Source organism: Pipistrellus hanaki, assembly GCF_964339955.1.
Source record: "Pipistrellus hanaki genome assembly, chromosome: 1".
Taxonomy (NCBI): Eukaryota; Metazoa; Chordata; class Mammalia; order Chiroptera; family Vespertilionidae; genus Pipistrellus; species Pipistrellus hanaki.
Genome location: NC_140503.1, coordinates 116,507,866 through 116,521,867, shown reverse-complemented (window position 1 = coordinate 116,521,867; position 14,002 = coordinate 116,507,866). Strand labels below are relative to the sequence as shown.

At 40.6% G+C, this 14,002-nt stretch overlaps 1 protein-coding gene and 1 pseudogene across 3 annotated transcripts in view; one reads left to right on the top strand and one right to left on the bottom strand.

Moving 5' to 3' along the window:
• The window catches only part of LOC311620775 (neurofilament light polypeptide-like), a 1,158,328-nt pseudogene that overhangs the window by 278,052 nt on the left and 866,274 nt on the right, over positions 1-14,002 (bottom strand). The window lies entirely within an intron of this gene.
• MIA2 (MIA SH3 domain ER export factor 2) overlaps positions 1-14,002 on the top strand; it is a 95,866-nt gene that overhangs the window by 1,528 nt on the left and 80,336 nt on the right. The window contains exons 2-4 of one of the 2 annotated variants that reach the window (XM_084867170.1): positions 1,326-1,459; positions 4,187-4,273; positions 9,256-10,447. In XM_084867170.1, coding sequence (XP_084723296.1) covers positions 1,326-1,459; positions 4,187-4,273; positions 9,256-10,447 — 1,413 coding nt within the window. The remainder of the gene's footprint in view (positions 1-1,325; positions 1,460-4,186; positions 4,274-9,255; positions 10,448-14,002) is intronic. The other variant, XM_084867173.1, reaches the window with a different exon arrangement.

Genomic DNA, 14,002 nt, shown 5'->3' with positions numbered 1-14,002 from the left:
CAGTTATTGAGGGCATACTATGTACTGGGTCTGGATAGGGGGGGTTGTATCTAAGAGGAATAAAATTAAATATAAGATAAGTTTCTTGAAGTCCAGGAATTTTCATTCTAGTGAATAGTGACAAGAAAGTAAATACTAATACAATATAAGGATAATAAGTAATATTGAATGTCAGAGAAGGGCAGAGTAAGCTAGATAGGTTAGGGATGTGTCATAGAGGAAGCAGATATGAGTTCATTGTAAAAAGAAACTGAAAGGTTTCTAAGGAAATAGAGGAAAGAGAAGCTCAGGATATGGGAGGTGGTTGTTACAGTGAAAGAACCTCGATGCAAATCTTGTTCCACCATTTATTACCTGTGAGGCCAGTTCTCTGATTCTTAAGCCAAGTTTCATATATTGTAACTCAGAGGTACAATACTGAAACTTATTAACTGAAACTTATTAATACTGAAACTTATATTATACCTCATAGGTCTGTTTTGGGGATTTAACAAGATAAATATTTTAAAGAACTCATCAAAATGCCTTGAATATATAGGTACCAGGAAAAACACTATCTTTTCTTTCCTTTCCTTTCCCTGTTCTCTGGAGAATGATGATGACACATTCCAGGGACAATGGACACCTTACTCTTAAAGGAGTAAGAGAAAGTCATTCTATCTAATAAAGAGGGAATATGCTAATTGACTGCCCTGGCCTCAAATATGGTGGTGCCCACAACCAATAAGGAGGGAATATGCTAATTGACTGCCCCACCCTCAAAGATAGTGGCGCCCACAGCCACAAGATGGCCGTGCCCAGTCCCCTCAGTCTTGTCATGCACCTGCCTCTGGAGTCCCCTAGTCCTCTCAGCCCCCCAGCCACCCAAGGCTGACCTGAGGCTTAGGCAAGCCTCAGATGGTAGCTGCTCAGCTGCCCAGGGCCACCAGAGGCTCAGATAACCAGGGCCAGCCCAGTGAGGCTTGCGCTGCCGGCAGTGGCAGCAGCAGAGGTGTGAGGGGGCATCGCCTTCCCCTGATTGTCAGGTTGCCTTCCACCCTTGAGAGCTCCCGGACTGTGAGAAGGGGCAGGCCAGGCTGAGAGAACCCCTTTCCAGTGCATGAATTTTCATGCACCAGGCCTCTAAGGAGGGAAGACCAGGTTGTGGACAGACTTGATACTGAGCCAACAAGTTTTAAGTTGATTCTTTGTGCAGCAGGAAGTCTATTTTTGGTAAGAAGAAATTAGCATTTGGAAATACACAGGATGGACTGGAGGAACGCAAGATGGGAGGGAAAGAAATAGCATTTTAATTAAATTGTGTTTTTCTTTACCTCTCTATATAGCTTTAATAAGCAGAGTTTTAGCCATGAGAGATTACAGAGGACCTGACTGCCTATACCTGAACTTCACGAAGGGAGAAGAAATATCTGTTTATGTTAAACTTGCAGGAGAAAGGGAAGACTTGTGGGCAGGAAGCGTAAGTATCTAATCGTAAAAATTGAATGAAGAATAAATGGCCAGCTTACATAAGGATGCCTGCTTATCATCTCTAAAGGAACTATATATATCCCTTATCAGATTTAACATCTCTAAAGGAACTATATATATCCCTTATCAGATTTAACATTTAAAAACATTTTTTTATTTATTGATTTGAGAGAAAGGAAAGGAGAGAGAGAGAGAGAGAAACACTGACTTGCTGTTTCTCTTATTTATGCATTCACTGGTTGCCTCTTGTATTTGCTCTGTCTGGGAACCTTGTATGTGCTGGGTCTGGGTGGGGGAGAGGGGGTGTATCTAAGAGGAATAAAATTAAATATAAGTTTCTTGAAGTCCAACCTGCAACCTTGGCACATTGGGAGGGTGCTCCAATCAACTGAGCTACCCAGCGAGGGCCAAACCTATAACATATTTAGGCAAACAAAAAATGGTCATGTTGCCCTGGCCGATTTGGCTCAGTGGATAGAGCATCGGCCTGCACACTGAAGGGTCCCGGGTTCAATTCTGGTCAGGGGCATGTACCTTAGTTTCGGGCACATCCCCAGTAGGAGGTGTGCAGGAGGCAGCTGATCAATGTTTTTCTCTCTGATCGATGTTTCTATCACTCTCCTTTTTTTTTTTTTTTAAATCAATAAAATATATATTTTTTAAATGGTCATGTCTAGTGTTAGTTTCAAAATTTCTATAAAGTAGCTTTTGGGAAGGCAGTCTGGCTAGGATAGAAGTCTAAGAGTGTCTTGAAATTATTTTTACATAGCATGCATTATTTTTGAACCTAGATTACATATTTTTTTGGAGAGACTTTAGAAGTGCCAATGGAGATTATGGAATGACTAGGCTTAAGAGAGACTGGGAAGTTTTAGTTAATGAGATTAAAAGGCATGCCTTTCTGAGCAAATAAAGGACTGAGTTGTTATTGAAAAGGTCCTCAGATAGCTATCTAGGGAAGACTTTTTATGGAAAAAAACTGGGAGAGCCTTCTATTTGGCCCAAAGTCCTATTACACTGAGATTCCTAGAAGCCAGATATAACAGAAAAATTAATACATTCTCTCTCATATATAATAGAAAAATTAATGATTAGTGTTTTCACTTGAAAATAGCATCTTTGATTGTATCATTATGCTCTATAATGAAAGGATGCTTATAAGCCATTTTACTCCCAAGCTGAACAAGCGTGACCAACCTGATACATACATCATTTCCATATTGTATATGCATCAAATCTCTCTTTTGTGTGACTTCTGTGATCACTATTTGAAGGAGCAAATTGTATTTGGATCTGTCCTGCTTTTCAGCATCAGGGGCTTTATGCCTGAAACTCTGAATGTCACCAGCCACAATTGTTTGCCTGGCCTCTGCCACTGCCTATTTTCCTTACTACTATGGTCCCTTAAGCAAGCCAGTCTACGTTTTGAAAGGATTGGAGGCGCCCAATGCAGCTGTAAGAAAAATTACGTAGTAGGTATCATCACAGGAAAAGCAAGCGTTCTGTCTTTGTTTACTATGTGTGAAAATGATAGTTCTGCACAAGAGCAGTGTGGAATGTGTGGAGCCAGGGTGAAGTTTCAAGCACACTCAGCTTTGTGCAGGCTGTGTTTAGTTCAGGCAGTAACTGTTTAAGGAACCTCACTGTAGAGTTCACTCACAGGCTGTCAGTTTCCAAACACTTGCTTCGTCCGCCATGTGGAAGAATTACAATGGAGGTATAATAGTGCTGGATCAAAAGACCAAAAGAAAGATGGTTTTTCAGAGAAGCATCGATCAGATCAGACCCTGTGTCAGAGGGAAGGTAGGGGAGGATGGGGTAAGGGGGAGAGATCAACCAAAGGACTTGTATGCATGCATATAAACCTGACCAATGGACACAGACACCAGGGGGGTGAGGGCAGGAGCCAGGGTGGGTGTGGTGGGGTGGGCAGGCAAGGAGGGGATAAGGACACATATAATACTTTAATCAATAAAGAAAAAAAAGGTGTGTGCGTGTGGGGGGAGAACATACAAAACAAAAAGGAAGAGAGACAGAAAGATGGTCTTTAAACCTTGATAGGGATAAGAAATGGGCTGAGAATGAGTGTGTTGAGTGTCACTCTCCAGGGACATCCTATGTGCACTGAAGCTGGATTCAGATGGTCTCTGTTACCAGGCTGGCCCCAGAAAAGTTAAACCGAACCAAATCCTCCCTGGAGGATTCAACGATCTTTATCGTCTGGATGAAACTCTCCTGGCCCTTCAGAGTTTAAACCGTTTTCCTGATTTTGACATCCTGAAAATGAGGAGTATGTCACTGCTCTGTCTAGCGTGGCTACTACCCCATTCCCTGGCCGTAGATATCCCCAGTTTGCTGGTGTAAATCCGTGGTCCACCTGGGCAGGGAAGGTCACCAGGGAGCACAAAAAGGAAGAAAAGGAGGATATGAAAGGTTTTCCCTCTGAAGTTTGGGGAAAAAAGGGGGGGGGGGCATTTTACAGCCTGGCTCTTTGTTCCCTCCTAGTAATGCTGTTTCTTTTGAATACCAAAGGGATATTATTTCACTCACTTTCTTTTAGATGGCAAATGAAAGCCAATTAATATTTGTGATTTAAAATATTATAGATGAAAGCCAAGGATATGGGCAAAATTAGGTTTAATTGTTATTACTGCTATGAGCATTCTTCCTTGCTAATCCTTTTTCTTAATTTTTTTTTTTTTTTTTTTTTTTTTAGAAAGGAAAGGACTTTGGATATTTCCCCAGAGATGCAGTCCAGATTGAAGAGGTATTTGTACACGAGGAAATTCAAATACCAACCAAAGTGAGTAAATTCATTATGGTTATTAATTGAATTTAAAATTTCTTGGCTAAAATAGTTTTCTGAAGTATAAGTGCTCCTTGGTTATATATTTTATATAGTGAATACAATAAAATAGTTGATCAGAGAACTCACTTTAGGAATAGCTTGATTGTGTGAGTAAAATTAGGTAAGACAAAGTTATGACCAGCAAAGCTTTGCTTTTTGAAAAATTAACAAAGTTGCAGAGTGTAGTGGTTAAGAGCATGGATTCTGGAGGTGACTGAGTTCAAAGCCTGAGTCAGCCACTAAGTAGCTTTGTGATCCTGTGAGCCTTAATTGTCTCATCTGTAAAATGAGGATGATTATAATATAGTGCTACCTCATAAATTTATTGAGGAATGTAAGCATATATAACCTACATGGAACATACTTTAGTACTAGAAAGCCCAGGGTAAGTGTTAGATATTATTGCTAATGGTATTATCCTACAAGGACAAATTTTAATTTTCATTAACACTCTTGTTAAGAAAAATAGTATAGCCCTGGCCTGTTTAGCTCAGTGGATAGAACGTTGCCCTGCAAACTGAAAGGTACTGAGTTTGATTCCAGTCAAGGGCACATGCCCGGGTTGCAGGCTCAGTCCCAGGAGGCAGCCGATCAATGATTCTTCCTCATCATTGATGTTTCCATTTCTCTCTCTTCCTCTCTGAAATCAATAAAAATATATTTTTTTAAAAAGGAAAATAATAGCCGCAACCGGTTTGGTTCAATGGATAGAGCGTCGGCTTGGGGACTGAAAGGTCCCGGGTTTGATTCCGGTCAAGGGCATGTACCTTAGTTGCGGGCATATCCCCAGTAGGGGGTGTGCAAAAGGCAGCTGATCGATGACTCTCTCTCATTGATGTTTCTAACTCTCTATTTCTCTCCCTTCCTCTCTGTACAAAATCAATAAAATATATTAAAAAAAAAAAAGGAAATAATATAATTGGAGCCGCTTTAAAATACAGCCATACCGAAGGACTTGTATACATGCATATAAGTACAACCAATGGACCCAAAACTCTGGGGAGAGTGGGTATGTACGGAGGGGGGGGGGCAATGGTAAAATATGTACACAGATAATAATTTAATAAAAATAATTAAATAAATAAAATAAAATAAAATAAAATAAAATAAAATACAGCCATAGCTGCAAACCTAGAGGAACTGCGTTTCATGTCGTATGCCTCAAAACTTTGGAATATTAGAACAGGGTAAAATAACCTTTGGACTGGGCCTAAGCAACATTGTGTCCAAAGATAACAAGGATAAGAAGAGAGCAGATATTATGACTACAGGACTAAAATTAAAAACATTGTTTAGAATTAGCATCACTGCCTTAGCTTATCTGCTCCAACAGAAGGCCTTTCTACTATCTATGTAATTGCCCCTTTCTCAAATATGCCCTTGCCTTTGTCTTTTAGTCATAACACCATTTGGGTTTCTGCCCAAATAAGTAATTCCTGAATAGCTATTCATTTTTTAAAATCTCAAGTAAATGCTCGATGCCTGTTACTTTGAAAGGCCTTTTATTTTTAGGTTAGCACTCTCTGTAAGTATCATAACCTCTTTTTTTGTTAGAGTTTTTAATAAGCTTGATAATGTTGGGCTTGATAATGAGAAAGGGAATCAGAAAATAACTTCTCTTTTTAAAATTTTACCTGATTTGGGGGTAGGAGGGAGGGAAGGACAGAGAGAGAGAGAGAGAGAGAGAGAGAGAGAGAGAGAGAGAGAGAGAGAGAGAGAGAGAGAGAAGGTATCTTTTCAATTTCAATATGTGGATTTTATTAGCTCATTTAATTTAGATTCCAGGTTAAGCCAGTTTGTTTCATGAAGTCAGTGTGAAGTGATTCTGCCTAGTTAAGCAGACTATCTATTGTATTATCTGGCCTCTGCCCAACACAAATTATGGGATTAACTGTCCATTTATTGTATAATTGCTGGTCCCATTAGTTCTATCTTCAAAATTTTTCTGGACTATATTGTCTGCTCATCATTCTCATTCTCCCCCTTAACCCTAATCAAAGGCTTCTCTTAATTAGAATACAATAGCCTTCTAACCGACACCCTGTCCTCTACTTTGGCCCCCTCCCAACCCATTCTTCAAACAGCAAAGGATATTAAAAAACAAAAACAAAAAAGTTAAAAGTCAGGTCATGCCATTCCTTTGGGTTAAAGTCCTTTTGTGGCTTTTCATTGAACCTGGAATCAAGCCCTGACTCTTTCCCCTGGTTCTACAGGAACTCACTTGTCCCCCTTGCTGACCTTGTCTTATGCAACATTCTCCCCTCACTCATGATGCTCCTGGCTCCATGGGTGTGTTGGCTGTTCTTACAACCTGCCAAACTTTCCCCCTTCCCAGAGACCCCAACAGGCCATTCCCTCTGGGTGAAATGCTTTCCCCAAACTTTTCACTGGATTAGTTCCTTCTTATCTCTTAGGTCACAGCTTAAACATCAGTACATCTGCGAGGCCATCGATGATTTTTATGCTTCTTAATCACCACTTTCCTTTATTTCCTCCATAGCATTTATCACAACTTATAATTACCTTTTCCCTATTGTTTACTATAGAATTTCAGCAACTGGCACAGTGCAGGGCAGATAGTGAACATAAAGAAGCCTCAAATTCTTAGGTCAAGTTCCTTGGGAAATAGACTCCGAGATGGATCTTTGCATTCAAGAAGTTCACTGTGGAATCTTCCTGGAATAATATCACCTGTGAGAGAACAAAAGAAAAGAGAGAATTGGGCAGACAGAGAAGCTGAACTGTGATGCTGTTGCAACAAAGATCTCAGTAGATTTGATAAAGAACTCTGAAGCTGGGATGTTCTTTCAGAGTTGTCCTTAATAGAGGCAAGATGTTGGGCCTTGCCCTGACCAGTTTGGCTCAGTGGATAGGGCGTTGGACTGTGGAATGAAAGGTCCCAGGTTTGATTCCAGTCAAGGGCATGTACCTTGGTTGCAGGCACATCCCCAGTAGGGAGTGTGCAGGAGACAGCTGAATCGATATTTCTCTCTCATCGATGTTTCTAACTCTCTGTCCCTCTCTCTCTCTCTCTTCCTTTCTGTAAAAAATCAATAAAAAATATTTTTTGAAAAGAGGCTGGGCCTTTACTAGTATATACTCTTGCATTACTGGCTCACTTGGGGTAGTGTACCCTTGATCTAGGTTAGGCTAGTGCCCTGGTCAGCGAACTGCGGCTGGCGAGCCACATGCCGCTATTTTGCCCCTTGAGTTTTTAGCAAAGGCCAGATCATTAAGTTAATAACAATGTACCTACCTATATAGTTTAAGTTTAAAAATTTTGGCTCTCATCCTAACCGGTTTGGCTCAGTGGGTAGAGTGTCGGCCTGAGGACTCAAAGGTCCCAGGTTCGATTCCAGTCAAGGGCATGTACCTTGGTTGCAGGCACATACCCAGTGGGGAGTGCGCAGGAGGCAGCTGATCAATGTTTCTCTCTCTATCTCTTTCTCTTCCCCTTTGTAAAAAATAAAAAAATATATATATATTTTTTAAAAATTGGCTCTGAAAAGAAATTTCAGTTGTTGTATTGTTGATATTTGGCTCTGTTGACTAATGAGTTTGCCGACCACTGGTAGATTATACGAGAGATATTTATTGTTCTAAGCACTTGATTAATTTAATCCTCAAAACATCCCTCTACAGTAAGTACTATCATTAGTCTCATTTTACAGATGATAATACTGAGGCACAGAAAGGTCATATAATTTCCTCAAGGTCACAGAACTAGCAAATGGCAGAGTCAGGATTTGAACTCAGAGGATTTGGTTCTGGAGTTTGTTCTTTTTTTTAATATATTTTGTTGATTTTTTACAGAGAGGAAGGGAGAGAGATAGAGAGCTAGAAACATCGATGAGAGAGAAACATCAACCAGCTGCCTCTTGCACACCCCCTACCGGGGATGTGCCCGCAACCAATGTACGTACATGCCCCTGACCGGAATCGAACCTAGGACCTTTCAGTCCGCAGACTGACGCTCTACCACTGAGCCAAACTGGCTTTGGCTGGAGTTTGTTCTTAATCACTATATTGCAGTGCCAAAAACATATTGTAAAATTACAATTCTGAAGTTTATTTTTTAGAAATTTTGGCATTATTCTCATGCAATATTCAAAGAGCAGTGCATATCAGTTAGATAGTTCAGATTAAAAAATAATAGCTTTACTATTTTTCTTCTTGATGATTTTATTGTTCTGTGAGATGAGAAAGGGTGTCTGTACCTCTATGGGCTATATGCAATATCTCAATAAAAGAAGTCTAAATATCTTAGTGCAATTTTATTCAGGCCTTCATGCGTTAGAGTCTCTGGTCTGTCTGAGCTGTGACCATGTGTGTGAAATTCCCTTCCCTCAGATTACCAAACAACACGGGTGTCCATTCAGTGCACTCTTAGGAGGAACAAGATTTTATTGATACGTATGCCTTTTCATCAGAGTTTATTTGCTGAGTATACTCAAAGACTTGCCTCTACTTCTCAAATTCTTCAACTATTTGGTAACAAGTAAATCCTAATGTAAAATGATCTTCATTTAGTTTATATCAGTAACCTGAGAATTCAGTTGTGATACAGTTGATAGTGTTTGAGAGAGGAGTTCTGATTTTTATATATAATTGATTTCATAGGGGAAGGGAGAGGGAGAGAGAAATAGAAACATCAGTGATGAGGGAAAAATCATTGATTGGTTGCCACCTGCATACCCCACTGGGGGGTCCGAGCCCACAAACTGGCAGGGAATAGAATAGAGATCTCTTGGTTCATAGGTCGATGTTCGACCACTGAGCCACATTGGCCTGGCAGGAGATCTGATTTTAGGTTTTGTTCTGCTGTTGAGATAGTTGTGTAGTCTTGGGGGAAAGCATAGACATCCATTTTAAACAATTTAGGGAGAAAGGAGGCGTCTTAGTATATTTATGTCAATAATAATTTTTTCCCCTTTTAGGAATCTGATTTTCTTTGTCTTCTTGGAGTAAGCTATGCATTTGAAAACGAAGATAGTGAGTTAAATAGTGATGAAGATGATAAGGAACAAAAATCTAGTGTATATGAAAATGATTTTCAGAGAAAACCTGGATTTTATTCAGTTTCTGAAAGTTCTTGGTTTGAAGACCAATTTCCATCATTAGAGGCTCCTGATGATGTCAGAAAAACTAGTAACTCAAAAAATTGGAAAGGAGTAGAAGCTGGAAGTGTGAAACAGGATCCTATTCCAGAAGTGGATTATGTCCCACCGTCCACAGCTGTGCCTAATGTGAAAGAATGGTTTGGATTCGGAAGGGAACAAGCAGAAGAGATCACTTTTGAATCATTTTTTGAACATGAAAGCTCATTTCAAAGTAGAAAAATAGCAGCAGAAGATGAGAAGGACCTAGAGGAATTAAGTGATGGTGGGCCTCAAACAGAACATAAACAAGAACCTGAATCAGAACTCAGTACAGTGTCAAAGAAACAGACCAGAGCATCTGAGTCAGAGCACATTCTCAATCCTCAACCGACTGGTTGGTTTGGCGGTGGATTTACAAATTATTTAGGTTTTGGAGGCAAAGAAACAGGACCTGAATTATTGTCCCAAGAAAGCAATCCACCACTACAAGATGTTCCTAATTCCATATCATCTGAAGAAGAACCCACAATTCCATGTACAGAAATATTACCAGAAAAAGAAGACACAATCACTAACAATAGCTCAATTATAGATCCACGTTGGTTTGATTTTGGTTTTAATATGCTAGGCTTTGCATATGCCAAAGAAGATAAAATTATAACATATAGTGAAAAGAAAGAAGAAGGGGGGAAAGAAGATAAACATGAACATCCTCCAACAAGTGAATTTGACCCTGAAAAGAAACAAGAAACCCAAATAATAAAAATTATGGAAATTGAAGATCAATTAGGCAAGGAAGGAATTTTAGACAAAACAGATGATTCTGATACCTTACCACATTTTAAACATTTCTCACATAATTTTGACAACCCTTGGAACTTTCAGAAGGAAATGGAATTTCCAAGTCCCGAAAAGATACTGGTTGAAAATAATGTATTTGAAAATGATGAAACAGAAGAATTTTCATTTGAAAATGATCCCACAGCTAATACAAAAGCTATAATGTTGAAAAGAAGAAACAGCCAGTCAGGTTGGTATAAAAATATCTTTACTATAATATATTTTTAAAACATAATGGATATTTATTTACTCGAGGCCTGGTGCACAAATTCATGCATAGCTGGGGTCCCTCTGGGTGGCCTGCAAGGATTGGGCCAAAACCCACAGCCCAATGCCGCCTGCAGCTCCTGCTTGCTGCTCCCACTCATCCTGTCCCCACTGCACCTGCCATAGGCTCAAGCCCAATTGGTCCCAACCGAGAGAGGCTCCTGCTGCCACAGTAGCACTCACCAGCTGTGAGCCTGGCATCTGGCACCTTCCCGAGGAGAGTGGCCTGTGTGATCAGGCTGAAACCGGCTTTCTGACATCCCTTGAGGGGTCCCGGATTGTGAGAGGGCCCCGGCCAGACCAAGGGACCTCACCAGTGCATGATCAGCCAGCTGGGAGGGGCTCTATGGCATGTCTGGCCCATCTTGCTGAGTTCCTATCAGCCAGATCCCAGCAGCAAGCTAACTTACTGGTCAGAACATCTGCCCCCTGATGGTCAGAGCATGTCATAGTGACTGGTCGACCAGTTGACTGTCTGCACCCTGGTGGTGAGTGGACATCATAGCAAGCTGTTGAAAGACCTTAGCATATCATTAGCATATTATGCTTTGATTGGTTGAGCAGTCAACTGGTCACCGGACAACCGGACATTGAGCAGATTAGGCTTTTATTATATAGAATAAGTACAAATAAGGTATGTGCTTTTATCATTACAAATGCCAGGAATCCATATTCTCAAAATACTTAATAAACAACAACATTGGTTTTGTCAATTTCTGATTTGTTCTGGGACTTAGATCTTTTTTTTTTTTTTTAAATGTTTCTTTCAGAAAGAGAAAGGGAGAGACAAAAGGAAACATCAATGATGAGAGAAAATCTTTGATTAGCTGCCTCCTGCATGCCCCACACTGGGGATCAAGCCTTCAACCTGGGCATGTGCCCTGACCTGGAATTGAACCATGGTCTCCTGGTTCATTGGTCGACACTCAGTCAGTAAGCCATGCCAGTGGGGCTGGGATTTAGATCTTAATATTATAAAATAAAATCCTATGGGAAAAATAATCATTGAAAATATATGAATGTTCCAGGGAAATCGTAAGATATCCTATATAATAAAGAGGGAATATGCAAATTGACCATCATAGAGTCACAAAGATGGAGATGCCCATAGCCACAGATGGTGGACTCATACGTACAATATTTTCATGAGGTGCCGCACCTCAGCCCCACTGGAGTTCCCACTCCTGTCAGCCCCACCAGAGGGGTGGCAGGTACATGGTGTGGCCGGACTTGCCTCAGCCCCCCAGATACCCAGGGCTGGCCTGAGGTGCAGGCAAGCCTCGGATGGTGGCTGCCCAGCCACCCAGGGCCACCCAAGACTCAGGTAACCAGGAGCGGCCGAGGCTTGTGCTGCCAGCAGTGGCAGCAGCAGAGGTGTGATGGGGTGTCACTGTCCCCTGATTGCCAGGTCACCTCCTGCCCCTGAGGGCTCCCGGACTGTGAGAGAGGGTAGGCTGGACTGAGAGACCTCCCCTCCAGTGCATGAATTCTCATGTACCAGCCTCTAATTTTACAATAATTTTTAAAATTAAAGCAGTATATGTAAACACGTTTAAAAATATAAATAGTGCCCTAACTGGTTTGGCTCAGTGGATAGAGCGTTGGCCTGAGTACTGAAGGGTCCCAGGTTTGATTCCGGCCAAGGGCACATGCCTGGGTTTCAGGCTCCCTCTCCAGTGGGGGGTGTGAAAGAGGCAGCCAGTCAATGATTCTCTCTCATCATTAATGTTTCTATCTCTCTTTCCCTCTCCCTCTCTGAATTCAATAAAAGTATGTTTAAAAATATATAAGTAGTGATAAAGTCTTTTTTTTTTTTAATCTAAAGAAATTTTGTTCCCTCTGTCCATTTCTATTCCCACCTCTTTCTCAAGAACAATAATTCCTCCTTCCCTCTCTTCCTCTCTTTTTTGTTAATTTTCACCTGAGGATACTTTCCCATTGATTTTTATTTATTACTATTTTTTAATATTTTTAATTTATTTTGGAGAGGAAAGGAAAGGGGAAGAGAGATAGGAACATTAATGAGGAGAGAGAGGTCATTGATAGGCTGCCTCCTGCATGGCCCATACTAGGGATCAAGCCCGAAACCCAAGCATATTCCCTCAAGGGGAATCCAACCGTAACCTCCTGGTTTATAGGTCAGTGCTCAACTACTGAGCCACACCAGCCAGGCTCCACTGATTTTTAGAGAGAGTGAAAGAAATGGGGAGAGACGGAGAGAAACATCGATATGCGAGAGATACCTCCCACATTGGTTGCCTCCCACATGAGCCCCGACCAGGGCCAGAAATTAAACCTGCAACTGAGGTATGTATCCTTGACTAGAATCAATCCCAGGACCCTTTAGTCTGAAGGTCAATGCTCTATCCACGGAGTCAAACTGGCTAGGGCTTTTTTTTTTTTTTTTTTTTAAAGCAAATTTCTTTTAGTATTTATCCTTAAATGGACAGAGGGAATAATTAAAATTTTTATATTTTTCAGCTTTGACAAATCTATTTTAAATGTTCATTGAATTCCTGTTCTGAAAGATGAGGATTTTTTCTCATTTACACTTTTAGCTCATTTGCATATCCCCAGTATACCTGTAGTTGAATTTTTTGTTTTGTTTTTTTAGAAACTTAAGCTAAGGGAAACTTCAATAATTCAAAACATCTTGATTTCTAAATGATATTTTATTCTGAGTCTGTATTCTCCCTATCCTCCCCACCTCATGAAGAATTATGTTTACAAGGGTTTCCTTAAGTGTACAACATAATAAGGAAACTCAGTTCTCACTCAAGTATTACAATTCTGGGATCAACAGAGGGCAACAGAAGAGAGCAGAATATCATAGGATATTTCTACATCTAGATGTCCAGGTATCTAGCAACTCCTATAAATAAAAACATGGGGATTGTTTTTTAAGTAAAGAATCATTTAACTTGACTTTCTTATATTACCAGTCTGATATCTCTGTGATGGACATATTAGAAACTCTGTAAATATTTCCCAATAATACAGAAACAACTGAACTCTAGAATGGCAGAAAACCTTTCACAAGAAGTCATCAATAGTGTTGCAAATTTAGAAAGAAACACATTTTCATTAGAACTAGTTGATTTTCTTGAATTTCCAGACTTATGCCATCTTCTCTAATAATAGACAAACATGCTAATTGACCGTACCTTCTCGACACCTACAGACAATCAGGAGTGAATAGGCAAATTAATCCAACAAATATGGGGGCCAATTTGCATATGCAGCCGCCAAGCAGCGGGGAGCAGGGTGGGACGCAGGCCCTGGCCACTCTGGGCCTCCGAGCCACTAGGAAGGTGGAAAGGCGGCTCCGCCAGAGGGAAAGGGGTGCTGGCAGCCAGGAAAAGGAAGGCCCATTCTAGCACAAATCTTCATGCACGGGGCTTCTAGTTTCCAAATATTTTTCAAAATGCGTGTTCCTTTTTCCTTTTAGATTCTAACCCCTTTCTAAATGAGAAAGGTG